The sequence below is a fragment of the Podarcis tiliguerta genome, assembly GCF_965153285.1.
Source record: "Podarcis tiliguerta genome assembly, chromosome: 8".
Taxonomy (NCBI): domain Eukaryota; kingdom Metazoa; phylum Chordata; class Lepidosauria; order Squamata; family Lacertidae; genus Podarcis; species Podarcis tiliguerta.
The window spans coordinates 78,741,512-78,755,164 of record NC_139541.1 but is presented as its reverse complement, the minus strand read 5'-3'; the positions used below and the strand labels follow the sequence as shown (position 1 = coordinate 78,755,164).

At 49.2% G+C, this 13,653-nt stretch overlaps 1 protein-coding gene across 2 annotated transcripts; it reads right to left on the bottom strand.

The window, feature by feature from the left end:
* Positions 1-334: 334 nt before the first annotated feature.
* Positions 335-13,397, bottom strand: BCKDHA (branched chain keto acid dehydrogenase E1 subunit alpha). 2 transcript variants are annotated; one of them, XR_014514743.1, is made up of 9 exons: positions 13,162-13,317; positions 9,075-9,254; positions 8,813-8,899; positions 7,787-7,895; positions 6,684-6,845; positions 5,007-5,213; positions 3,944-4,085; positions 2,170-3,817; positions 335-1,630 (listed from the first exon to the last, which is right to left on the bottom strand). XR_014514743.1 is itself a non-coding variant. In XM_083455626.1 (9 exons), the coding sequence occupies exons 1-9, from the start codon at positions 13,270-13,272 to the stop codon at positions 1,318-1,320; spliced, it is 1,341 nt and encodes a 446-aa protein (XP_083311752.1). In that variant the 5' UTR covers positions 13,273-13,397; the 3' UTR covers positions 335-1,317. The 2 variants fall into 2 exon arrangements, 1 of the variants encoding a protein (XP_083311752.1); XM_083455626.1 differs by having other exon boundaries at positions 335-1,488; positions 3,646-3,817; positions 13,162-13,397.
* Between the last annotated feature and the right edge of the window lie 256 nt (positions 13,398-13,653).

Sequence of the window (13,653 nt, the reverse complement as noted above, 5' to 3'; positions counted from 1 at the left end):
TGGATGCGACCCTATGGCACTGTAGTGCAACTGCAGAATATTCATTGCAGTCAGGGTGAGATGAGATGAAGCAGCTAACTTTGCTTTACCACAGTTTTAATCATTCTAACATGAATTCATCTAACATGAATCCACAGCCTGCTTCAATTTAGGGCGCAAGACCTAACTCCTGTGAAGCGAAGGCAGTGTGTCTCTGAGCACGTGCAAAGTGCCATTCTTTCCTTCCCAAGTGACTGCCAAACGGGTTCCACCCATTTTGATAACTATCCCAGTCAAGAATGTGGCACCCCGGCTGGGTTTTCACTGGTTGAAAAGCAGACTGCATAGAGGCAAATGCCCACGAAAGTTTTATTAATTCCACAATGTGACCCTTTGTTCATACATACATTTGCCTAGACACTTGTTACTCCCAGCAGCCCAAATAGAACCATTGCTTTTCAGTGGTAAGAACTTCCGATTCAAGTGTAACAGAGCAACAGAGCTCCCCCCTCCAGGTGCCAGTTTAGATCGGGGAAAGGGTTCAGGAAAAAAAGGCCAGGCAAGACAGCCGTAACTTCTTTCAGCATTGCTCTCCCCGGCTGCTAAAAACCCTCAAAAAACTCAAGATGGCAGCTTGAGGTTCACATCCCTTAAAAATGCCATTTATCACCCAAAAGACACTATCCGAAGAAGGCCTGGATTTACTTCTCAGACAGGACACCAGCTGCGGCCTCCCACTCTAGACAGCGCAGATTCTAGCGGCAGATTCCACCAAAGTGGTATTCAGTTCCGGAGACATTTACGATGGCATTAGGGATCCGTTTGGCAAAAATGCTTGCCCCCCACAGGGGAAACCAAGGTGCTGCCTGCTAGCTTATGCCCAATTTCTTTTTGAATGACAGAATCGTGGAGGGAAAGGGTACCGGGAGCAGGAGAAGATTTGGGGAAGCAGCAGATCTAAGGCAATTCACATCCACAGCAGGAGAGCCGTGGATGTTTCGTGTGCTTTGAACAGGCTTTGTGCAACTAGCAGATTCTAAAAACGGGGGCAAAGTAACAGTCTGGGCTGCTGCCACAAGCTAGTTTGAAGCCCCTGGGTGGGACCCAATGACACAGCTTACAGGTGCCAGCCCCTCAACCCCAAAGTATCCAAAAGGGATCCCCCGGTGTGGAGTCTTTTAGCAACTGATCCTTCCTTTTCACACGATCGCCACTGTGACAAGGAAGGGGTTGCCCAGAACACGAAACCTCTCTCTCTCTCTCTCTCTGCACGCTGGCTTGAGCCAATCTCCTGCACATCCCAGTTGCCGGAGGGCAGAGAGGCGAGGGGAAGGCAGGTCACTTCTCGTACTGGCCCAGCGGGTAGTGCTCGCCGTACTGCTTGAGGTGGCGTTCCAGGGATTCCTGCTGCTTCTGGATGTGCCAGGGCATCTCGCAGTAGACGTCGGAGAAGAGGAACTGAGGGCTGGGCTTCAACTTGCGCTCCGCTTCCTCAAAGGCCTCCATCACCTGAGGAATACAAAAGGAAAGCAGAGATGGGAGTCCCCGTTCCGGACCTGCAATTTGCTTTACAATCCTGTGTGGAATCATAGAATAGAATCATAGAATCATAGAGTTGGAAGAGACCCCAAGGGCCATCGAGTCCAACCCCCTGCCAAGCAGGAAACACCATCAGAGCACTCCTGACATATGGTTGTCAAGCCTCTGCTTAAAGACCTCCAAAGAAGGAGACTCCACCACACTCCTTGGCAGCAAATTCCACTGTCGAACTGCTCTTACTGTCAGGAAGTTCTTCCTAATGTTTAGGTGGAATCTTCTTTCTTGTAGTTTGGATCCATTGCTCCATGTCCGCTTCTCTGGAGCAGCAGAAAACACCCTTTCTCCCTCCTCTATGTGACATCCTTTTATATATTTGAACATGGCTATCATATCACCCCTTAACCTCCTCTTCTCCAGGCTAAACATGCCCAGCTCCCTTAGCCGTTCCTCATAAGGCATCGTTTCCAGGCCTTTGACCATTTTGGTTGCCCTCCTCTGGTCACGTTCCAGTTTGTCAGTGTCCTTCTTGAACTGTGGTGCCCAGAACTGGACACAGTACTCCAGGTGAGGTCTGACCAGAGCAGAATACAGTGGCACTATTACTTCCCTTGATCTAGATGCTATACTCCTATTGATGCAGCCCAACCTCACCCAGGATGCTTCTATTCGTCACAAAGAAGTGGTTCTATTTTAGAAAGCTGATCGGAGGAGCACTGGGATTTCCCGGTGTCAGGGCTGGTTTGGCTGCAGTTCAGCACAGAAACTCAGAGAGGAGCAGTAAAGTCGATTCTTTATTCAGAGAGACAAAACACAATGGCGAAATTCACAGGCAGGACTAACCTGATGATGAAGTAGTAGTAGTAGTAGTAATAGTAATTTATTTATACCCATCTGACTGGGCTTCCCCAGCCACTCTGGGCAGCTCCCAACAGAATATTAAAAACATGATAAAACATCAAACATTAAAAGCTTCCCTAAACAAGCTGCCTTCAGATGTTTTCTAAAAGTCAGATAGTTATTTATTTCCTTGACATCTGATGGGAGGGTGTTCCACAGGGCGGGTGCCACTACCAAGAAGGCCCTCTGCCTGGTTCCCTGTAACCTCATTTCTCCCAGTGTGGGAACTGCCAGAAGGCCCTCGGAGCTGGACCTCAGTGTCTGGGCTGAACAATGGGGGTGGAGACGCTCCTTCAGGTATCCTGGGCCGGAACAGGGGATCTGAGCCTCCCACTTCCTTCCAAGGCTCCTCTGCAGCTGGCTGCCTTCGCAACAGTCTCAAACTCTTTCGAGGAGGGGCTCTCTGTGCCTTTTGCTCTGCTACAGGTAACACCCTTCTTGTTCTTGGGGACAGAAGAGGATGGGAGGAGGAGACAGTGGAACTGGCAGGGGGTTGGCAATCTGTCGCAGCCTCAGCCTCCTCCTCAGCTGCCTCACTCTCACTTAAACCTAGTGCTTGCTCAGCCTCCAACCCATCTGCCCCTGCTTCTTCCTCTGACTTGTCTTCTGCACCCCACCACCAATCTCCTGGCTCCTGACCTAGCCAGTCCCTGACACCCTGTGGAAGTCACCATGCATGTTCCTGCTTTTCAAGCGGGGTATGTACTCCTGTACCTAGGGCACGGGCAGATGGAAGGAGCACCCCCGTAAATAACGAAGAGGTAGCTCAAGGGTAGAGCACTGACACTAAGCTAGGGGGAGCAATGTTCTGGCTCACCATTAAAGCTGCTCCCTATGTTCTTCCCTAGGAGACTTCAATATTGTTGGCCTTTGCTCATATTTTGCATTGTTCTGTACATTTGCCTATTTATCGCAAGCAGGCACCCACAGAAACACAGCCAAGACGGAGAAGAGTTTGGATTTGATATCCCGCTTTATCACTACCCTATGGAGTCTCAAAGCGGCTAACATTCTCCTTTCCCTTCCTCCCCCACAACAAACACTCTGTGAGGTGAGTGGGGCTGAGAGACTTCAGAGAAGTGTGACTGGCCCAAGGTCACCCAGCAGCTGCATGTGAAGGAGCAGGGAAGCGAACCCGGTTCACCAGATTACGAGTCCACCGCTCTTAACCACTACACCACACTGGCTCTCAGGAGGGTAACGTGGACACCATACATCCAAGCCACTCACCCTTTTGCGGGATTTCTTCCGCCATGTCTTCTCCTGGTCCTCATCCCACCAGCCTCTGCCCACCATGTAGTGACGGAGACGAGAGATAGGGTGGTCTTGCTTGTCCCAATAGTTGACTTCGTCCACCGAGCGGTAGGCGGAGCTGTCGTCACTTGTGCTGTGGTGTCCAATCCTGAGAGGGAAACGGGCAGCTCATGATTCAGGGGGTTCTTTGGTCCCGCCCCCCACATCAGGTCACTTCCTTCTCAGGCTAGGGGACTTGTGCTCCATTGACTCCCCCCACTCGCTCCACACCTACCTGTAGGTCATGGCTTCAATCAGGAAGGGCTGGTTCTCGGCAACAGCCCGGCGACGGGCCTCCCTGGTGGCATTGTACACGGCAAAGACGTCGTTGCCATCCACCCGGATAGACTGGATGCCGTAGCCAGGACCACGTGCAGCTGTGGGAAGAAAGCAAAGGATAAGCGCTCTGGGAATAGGGAGTGTTGGACTGTTCAACTTTCAAATTCCAAAAATGAGAGGTGCGAAGAAGTCATGACATTGATTTGGGAATTCGAAAGATACAGTGGTACCTCGGGTTACATACACTTCAGGTTACAGACTCTGCTAACCCAGAAATATTACCTCGGGTTAAGAAATCTGCTTCAGGATGAGAACAGAAATTGTGCTCTAGTGGCGCGGTGGCAGCAGGAGGCCCCATTAGCTAAAGTGGTGCTTCAGGTTAAGAACAGTTTCAGGTTAAGAACGGACCTCCGGAACGAATTAAGTACTTAACCCGAGGCACCACTGTATTTTGGTTGAATAAATATAATTTAGTTTTACTTAGTATAGGTAAAATGTGTGCAAAACTGCATAGAAATAATTAAAAATGATAGCCAAGAACAGTTATACACTATTATTCTTTAGCATTACCTGACATTCTCAGAAGTTAATATTAAAATTCATTGGTTTCCCGAAAGCAGTTTACATGTTTCTTCATCAAATGCAGACTTACAGAGCTAAAATAATAGCAGATTTGAATTCCTCGCACCTCGAAAACATGATTTTAAGACCCCTAGCTGAGGAAATTTGCAAAAATTAACTTTTACTCCCAACTTGATACACTCTACTCTGGGAAGACACACTTCACGGTGCTGCAGGTGCTTCCAGGACAGTTGATGAAACAATGCCAATATAAAGATGAAAAAAAGGCACATATATTTCTGTGCTAGTTATGCGGCAGTGGCTGGTGACAGCAGAGGCTTCCAAAGTGGACTTTCTATGTTATTCCTACTTTACCCAGAATCTGGGGCAGGAGGGCAAGGTCATGTAGCCTCAGAGCATTCTCCACCCCACCCACACCCCGGCCTGACCCCCCTCACCTATTCCGTCACCCCGGTACTGCTCAGACGTCGGGGTGGAGATGGCATAGCCGTTGTTGCGGCAGAAGAAAATGATGGGGCACTCAAGGGTGGCGGCAAAGTTGAAGCCTGCGTGGGCATCGCCCTCACTGGCCGCGCCCTCCCCAAAGTAGCAGATGACAATCCGATTGGTGTTCTCCCTCTTGATGGCGTAGGCGGAGCCAACAGCTGCCAAATGGGGAGGGGAGAGAGGGAATGAGAGATGGGAAAGGAAAGAGATGGGTACACAGGGCATTCACTGTGACTGTGTCTTCAGACAAAGGATTGCATTGTTGTAATGAACCCTTAGAATCATAGAGTTGGAAGAGACAACAAGGGCCATCGAGTCCAACCCCCTGCCAAGCAGGAAACACCATCAGAGCACTCCTGACATATGGTTGTCAAGCCTCTGCTTAAAGACCTCCAAAGAAGGAGACTCCACCACACTCCCTGGCAGCAAATTCCACTGTCAAACAGCTCTTACTATCAGGAAGTTCTTCCTAATGTTTAGGTGGAATCTTCTTTCTTATAGTTTGGATCCATTGCTCCGTGTCCGCTTCTCTGGAGCAGGAGAAAACAACCTTTCTCCCTCCTCTATGTGACATCCTTTTATATATTTGAACATGGCTTGTTCATTAATAAGTGAAGGATCTGTCCATATTAAGCAGTGTCGTGACCCGCTCAGCTCCCAGACCCCTTTGGCAACGACCCCAAAGGGGGATTTGCCAGCCTGGGGTGTCTCACACCTCCTGACTCTGCCAGAGGGAAAGAGGATCAGATGCTATGTGCACTTGAAGCTACCATAGATCAAGCTAAACCACCGATTCAGCCTGAACATACCCAGTTCCCTCAACTGTTCCTCAGTGATCTGGCCACAGAGATCCATGCGACGGTCACCTCCAGGCTTGACTACTGTAATTCGCTCTACGCGGGGCTGCCCTTGAAGCTGACCCAGAAACTCCAGCGGGTGCAGAATGCTGCAGCGAGGCTCCTCACGGGGTCCCTGCCATGGGAGCATATTCACCCAGTGCTTTTCCAGCTGCACTGGCTCCCGGTGGAGTACAGGGTCAGATTTAAGGTGCTGGTTTTGACCTTTAAAGCCCTTCACGGCCTAGGACCCTCGTACCTATGGGACCGCCTCTCCCGGTATGCCCCACGGAGAGCCTCAAGGTCCATAAATAGCAACACCCTAGAGGTCCCGGGCCCTAAGGAAGTTAGATTAGCCTCAACCAGAGCCAGGGCCTTTTCAACTCTGGCTCCGGCCTGGTGGAACGCTCTGCCTCATGAGACCAGGGCCCTGCAGGATCTGATTTCTTTTCGCAGGGCCTGTAAGACAGAGTTGTTCCGCCTGGCCTTTGGCTTGGAGCCAATTTGATTCCTTCCCCCTCTTTCTTTTTCATTTTTCCTTTCTCCTCCTGTGACGAGGCTGCATTTTAATATTTTAATGTTTCAACATTTTAATTGTTGTATTTTAATCTTGTTTTTAAGTTGCATTCATTCAACTTGTTTTTATTATTGCTTGTTAGCTGCCCTGAGCCCGGCCTTGGCTTGGGAGGGCGGGAATAAATAAAAATTAATTATTATTATTATTATTATTATTAGGCCTGGTTTCCAGACCCTTTATCATCCTGGAAATTTTTAACCCCGTTTTCGTCTCACCTTGTGGGATCTGCGTAGCTAGTGGGGACGATATGGTGACAAAGTGCAAATCTTTGCAGCCGTAGTGCACGGGCATCTGCCGGCCTTTCCCAGTGTCGCTGGCATTGCCGTAGCACTGCGCCATGAACAGGTCCAGAGGGTACCCTCTGTGCATCAGTACACCTAAGAGGAGCAAGAGGGAACATGAGATTAACCGGAAGCACCTTTTATCAGAGTGAGAAGCCAGTACAGTGGTGCCTCGCAAGACGAAATTAATTCGTTCCGCGAGTCTCTTCGTCTAGCGGTTTTTTCGTCTTGCGAAGCAACCCTATTAGCGGCTTAGCGCTATTAGCAGCTATTAAAGGCTTAAGGGATTAGCTGCTAAAAGGCTATTAGCAGTTTAGCGGCTTAGAAAAAGGGGGTGGGGAGCGAAAAAAAATCTCAAGACTCGCAAGACATTTTCATCTTGCAAAGCAAGCCCATAGGGAAATTCGTCTGCAAAGCGCATCGAAAAACGGAAAACCCTTTCGTCTAGCGGGTTTTCCGTCTTGCGAGGCATTCATCTTGCGGGGTACCACTGTAATGGTATTAACAGCACACTAGTTGATGCACAGAGTTCAGGAGCAACGCTTCTTCCACAGAGGGGGGGGGGGTCATCTGATGGACGAGAGGAGAGCATTTGGGGAAGGGGAGCCATCTCAGTCAAGGTTCAAAAGCCTACTATAAAATAAATTCAAGATTACACTGCAGAAAAAGAGGCCTATTAAGAACACCTATTGCAGTGGCTGCTATTATGGAATATAAAAACAGATCAATCGACTTTTAAAGCACATGGTACCATGTGCCTGTCTAATCGGCTCCTTTAGTTGTTTATAAACGGTCACACGGAGTGCAGAACTAACCAGCCCAAGAGACAGTGTATCCTAAGGGAAAATAGGAACAAATGATTAAAAAATGGAATAACAGGAAAGAAGAAGTATTGTTGGGGTGAGAGTCGAGGATGCAAACATGCCTAATGCTGTTAAGAGCACTGCAGTGTTGAGCTGTCATGTGCTGCCACCCAGTGGCTGAGAAGCTAGTAGCACACCACACTTCAGCGGTAGGGAGAGTGAATTGTCTCTTACCTGCTTCACGGTACTGTCCAAACACCAGATCGGTGTCACTAAGAGCCGCTGCGCTGCCCACGTGGGTGCCTTCCTCCCCGTAGTTGGTCATGTAGAAGGAGATCCGACCCTAAGGAAAACAAACTGAACTTAGTTATGGAAGGAGAAAGGGACAGCTCAGTCGGGAGAGCAAAAGACTCTTATTCTCTGGGTTGTGGGTTCGAGCCCCATGTTGGGCAAGATTCCTGCATTGCAGGGGGTTAGTCTAGAGGGTTCACATGGTCACTTCCAACTCTACAATTTTATGATTCTAAGGAAGATGAAGGCCTCTAGGCCCAGCTTTGTGTGCATGTCACTCTGTCTATTCATTAGATCAGGGCTGTCCAACTTCCAACCACTATAAAAAAAAAAACTGGCAGTGATCTTCTCAGAGTTGTTGAGCTTTTTTGGGGGTGGGGCACGATCAACCATGATTGACAAGGGGCACCCCACGAATGACCAGTAGATCGCAATCAACCTGTCGGACAGTCCTACATTAGATCAACCTTCCCCAACCTGCTGTAAGCCAGGTGTTTTGGACTACAATTCCCATCAGCCCCAGCTAGCAGGGCCAGAGCTCAGGGGTGATGGAAGTCCAACCAAAACATCAGGTTGGAGAAGGCCAGGCTACATCCACATCCCCAAGTCAGGAGATACCGTATTTTTCGCTCTATAAGACGCACCAGACCACAAGACGCACCTAGTTTTTGGAGGAGGAAAACAAGAAAAAAAATATTCTGAATCTCAGAAGCCAGAACAGCAAGAGGGATCTCTGCGCAGTGAAAGCAGCAATCTCTCTTGCTGTTCTGGCTTCTGGGATAGCTGCGCAGCCTGCATTCGCTCCATAAGACGCACACACATTTCCCCTTACTTTTTAGGAGGGAAAAAGTGAGTCTTATAGAGCAAAAAATACGGTACTTTGTGTGACCCTCCCAATAGGACAATTTGTTTTTTTGAATGAGGGGGGCAGAATCTTACAGCACATGTGTGTGCGCACTGTGGCCATACCTGCCTCTGGGACTCGTAGAGAATCCGATCCATGGTGTTGAGAAGCGTCATGCTCTTGTAGAATTTCAGCACCTGCTCTTGGGGAAGCTGCAAGGGAGGGAGAAATGCCGCTGGATGAAAAATATTTGAACAGGGCCAAAGGAAAGCATTTCAAAATTCCTTGCCTCCTGCAAGAACCTCTTGATTTTTTCTTCTTCTAGTGGCAATGCAGAACTGCACAGCGCACTGAACCGGACAATCTGACAAGCCCCCTGGGTCTTACCTCAGGGTCCTCGCTGGGGTTGGTGATCTGCCCCTGTCGGTCCATAACTCGGTAGATGGGAATCCCTGAAATGACATTAGGCTGGATGAATTCTAGCTTGTCTACGAACTCGGCCGAGGCACCGGGGAATTGCGGCTTCTCCTCCAAAGAGGTAAACTCTTCCTGCTGTTGAAGGCATACCTGGGACAGATAAAAAGGGAACAACACACCTGTGAAAAGGTGAACAGAGTTGCATCATGCCGTACAGCGACGAGGCAACTGAAATGCTATGTATTTGATTTCAGTAGAAATAATAAGTAAATAAGTAAATAAAAATTATCCAGTAGCACCTTAGGGACCAACTAGGTTTATTCTTGGTATGAGCTTTCATGTGCATGCACACTTCTTCAGATACGCACAGATACTGAAAAAGTGTGCATGCGTATGAAAGCTCATATGAAGAACAAACTTACCGTATTTTTCGCTCTATAAGACGCACCTTTTCCCCTCCAAAAACTAGGGGAAATGTGTGTGCGTCTTATGGAGCGAATCCAGGCTCCATGGCTTCAGCGAAAGCAACACGCGCTCCGGAGGCTTCGCGTTGCTTTCGCTGAAGCTTGAAGATTGAGAGGGGTTAGTGCGCACCGACCCCTCTCGCTCTCCAGGCTTCAGGGATAGCCGCCTCTCTGCTTTGCCTCTCTGCACAGCGCCCCTTCAGCGAAGCAGGAGGTGAAATGGAAGGGGCTCTGTTTCTCCTGCCGCTTCGCTGAAGGGGCGCTGTGCAGCGAGGGAGAGAATTTTTTTTTCTTGTTCTCCCCCTCTAAAACTAGGTGCATCCTATGGTCGGGTGCGTCCTATAGAGCGAAAAATACGGTAGTTGGTCTCTAAGGTGCTACTGGAATATATATATATATATATATATATATATATATTTCTACTGCTTCAGATGAACACAGCTACCTATTTTATTTCAGTTACACTTGTCATTCTGCAAAGCTATCACCACATAGGTATTTCTCCCCACCCCCGGCTTCCATATCACAGCAGCGAGCGATGTGCCTTGGCTTTTCAAAAGGTGGTCCCACCAACCCTCTAACCTACTTTGCTTTGCCTCCCCAATGGCAATGTAGAAGGAGGTGGCATGTACTGCCAAGATCCCAGGGTGTGCTTGCGCATGCAGTGCGCCTCCCCTCCCAGAGGACTGCCTCTCTGCAAGGACGGGACTGTCAGGGGTGGCAGGTAAAGTCTAGCCCTGTGTGAAACACGGCCAGCAGTTGCAGGAGCCCATCTGTAGGCTGTAGACCCTGATGCTGTGAAAGATGGAGGGCACAAGGAGAAGGGGACGACACAGGACAAGATGGTTGGACAGTGTTCTCAAAGCTACCAGCATGAGTTTGGCCAAACTGCAGGAGGCAGTGGAAGACAGGAGAGCCTGGCGTGCTCTGGTCCAGGGGGTCACGAAGAGTCGGACACAACTAAACAACAACAACAACATATTACTGGGTGGAAGAACCAGAGAAAGTGTCTCCTGGATCACACACTTTAAAGGCCGTCCCTGTATGGTTCAACATCTGGAGAGATCAGGTTCCCTATTCAGGCTATATGAGCTGTCGAAAACAACAGTGGAATAAGCCTTTAAATCCAGGACGGACATGTTTGTTAAACAAATACCACGTCCTCGGCTGCTGCCAGGGAGAGAAGGAAAATTATCTCCACAGATCTTGGGCCTGTAAAGCTGTGACAAGAAAGCTAATTGACTTCAGTAAATCAACACTGGGGAAAGGGTGAGGGAAAACTGGATGCAGTCCCAAAAGAAAAAGAGAGAAACACACGCCCCTTGAGACGGCCCAATCAGGCAGGAGAAAGTTGCAGGGGAGACGGATTCTCTCCCTCCCTTTCTGAAAGAAAGTGTTTTCCAAGTCCTGAAAACACACAGGGTGACCTGCCACACACACACACACACACACACACACCACATTTGACGATGCCTTTTAAAAGACTGGTTCCCTGCTGAATGCTTTGGAAAATAGATATTTGCAGCATTTCTAACACAAGCCTCCCACCTTCATTGGGGCGCAAAGGCAATCAACTCCCTCTCACAGCCTCATCTGTTCTGCACATGTTTACTTGGGAGTTAAATAATAATAATAAATTTTATTTATATCCCGCCCTCCCCAGCCGAAGCCGGGCTCAGGGCAGCTAACAACACTAAAATAGTGCAACATTATAAAAAATTAATTAAAATCAAATTCAAAATTGATGGCAATCATAAACCCCACCGGGGAAGTAAGTCCAACGAATTCAATGGGACGTACTCCTAATTTAAGAGTTGGAAAGGGACCCTGATGGCCATCTAGTCCAACCCCCCTGCAATGCAGGAATCTCAAGTAAACCATCCATGCCAGGTGGCCATCCAACCTCTGCTTAAAAGCCTCTGGTGAAGGAAAGCTCACCTCTCCTTGTGAACAGCAGTGCAAAGCAGCCAGTTCTATCATTAAGAGTGTGTATGTGTTTGTGTTTGGCCACAAGGCCACAGACCACTCGAGTTCATAAGGTGCAGGGAAGCTGTGGTCTTCTAGATTTTGCTGAATAAATAATAATAATAATAATAATAATAATAATAATATTTATACTCCACCCTCCCCAGCCAAGACTGGGCTCAGGGCTAACACCAGGTATAAAAACAATTGATTAAAATGCAACTTAAAAACAAGATTAAAATACAGTGGGACCTCAGGTTAAGTACTTAATTCGTTCCAGAGGTCCGTACTTAACCTGAAACTGTTCTTAACCTGAAGCTCCACTTTAGCTAATGGGGTCTCCTGCTGCTGCCGCGCCGCCAGAGCACGATTTCTGTTCTCATCCTGAAGCAAAGTTCTTAACCTGAAGCACTGGGTTAGCGGAGTCTGTAACCTGAAGCGTCTGTAATCTGAGGTACCACTGTACAACATTAAAATGCAGCCTCATTTCAGTAGAAACTCAAACTCAACACACATACACACACCCTCCGCCATCATCCCATTTGAGTCAGCCAAATTAATAGCCGCAAGAATGTAAGAAGACCCTACCGGATCCGGCCAACGGCCCATCTGATCCAGCATCCTCTTCCCACAGTGGCCAACCACATGCTTGTGGCAAAGCCGCAAGCAGGATTCAAGCGTAAGATCAACACTCCAACGTCCCCTCCAAACAGTTTTCAGCTACTGATATTCAGAAGGATTACTGTGTCTGACCTTGGCACAGCCATCAAGGCCAGTAGCCATCGATACAGCCAGTCCTCCACGAATCTCTCCAATCCTTTCTTTCTTTCTTTTTAAACCCACCTGGGTTATCAAAACCGTTTTTAAAAAATCAAATCCATTAAAAAACCATCTGGGCTGGTGGCCATCACTTCCTCCTGCAGCAGCAGTGAGTTCCACAGTTTAACAATGTGCACTATGATAAGGACCCATGTCATTATTTGGGCAGAGCTCACTCAGAAGTAGTTCACATAAAGAACACAACAAATACATACATACATGATCAACAACAATAACAACAACCCCCAATAGACCAGCATGAACGATGATTTCAGGAAACATATGCCAGTTAAAAATCTCTGGACACCCATTTCTGAGAAGACGGATATAGCATTTTCAACAAGGACAGATGGACCCGCAATATAAAAATACTCCACTCCTTCCCCTCCCCCACGCAAAGTTTGCACCCATACACGTGCAAAGTGCCACGTGGGGATGTGCAACTTCCACATTCCCTCGCACCCCACACCCCCATCCAGCCTTCCAAACCCTGAAAAATGTGGGTTTCTGTGATTTGTTTTGGTTTTTTAGGGTTGGGGGGGGGGAAGAGATCTGGAGGGAGGGGAGAGACATAACCCCACCTCTAGACCCCCAGGGAAAGGGGTCCCCACCTCTCCTTCCACCCCTTATTTGATACGCCCCCCAAGGAAAAGAAACCCCCACGGCTAAGTGGGGCACAGGGACTTCCTTTCTCGCTGAGAGGTGGGGGGGAAAGCCCACGTCTATCCAACCCTCCCTTTAAATGGGGCCCAAATATCCGGGTCGTGACTGCGGGAAGGGGGCAGGGGGGGCCGCCTCGGGAGACTCACTCCTGCGCGGAGCCCCCTCGCCGGCAGCCGCCCGGAGTGCGAGGGGCGTCCCAGCAGCAGGCGCCTCAGGGAGCGCAGCCCCGCGCAAGGGAGCCTCGCCGACGCCGCCATTTTGGGCGGCTGGGAAGCGCGAGGCGGGCGCCGGGCACTAGGCCTCGCCTCCTCCTCCTCCGTCGAGGGAGGCGGGAAAGACGCCGCCGCCGCCGCCCTCGCTCCTCCCTCGAACCTGCTCCGAAATATAACGGGGCCCTGGGAACAGAGCCCAAGAATGGGTCGTGATTTTGTTGACGTATTTCAAACAATATCCTGACAGAAAAGTTGTAGAGCTGGGCAAGACGGAATAAAACAAAATAAAATTTTAAAAATGCCGTTTTTGAGGTGTCCCAGCGGGAAATGCCACGCGTCCGGGTTTTCCCGGACGAGTGGCCGCCCGCCGGTGTTACTCTGCGTCCGGGAAAATCCGGACCCGCAGCAGCCGCAGATCCTCAGACA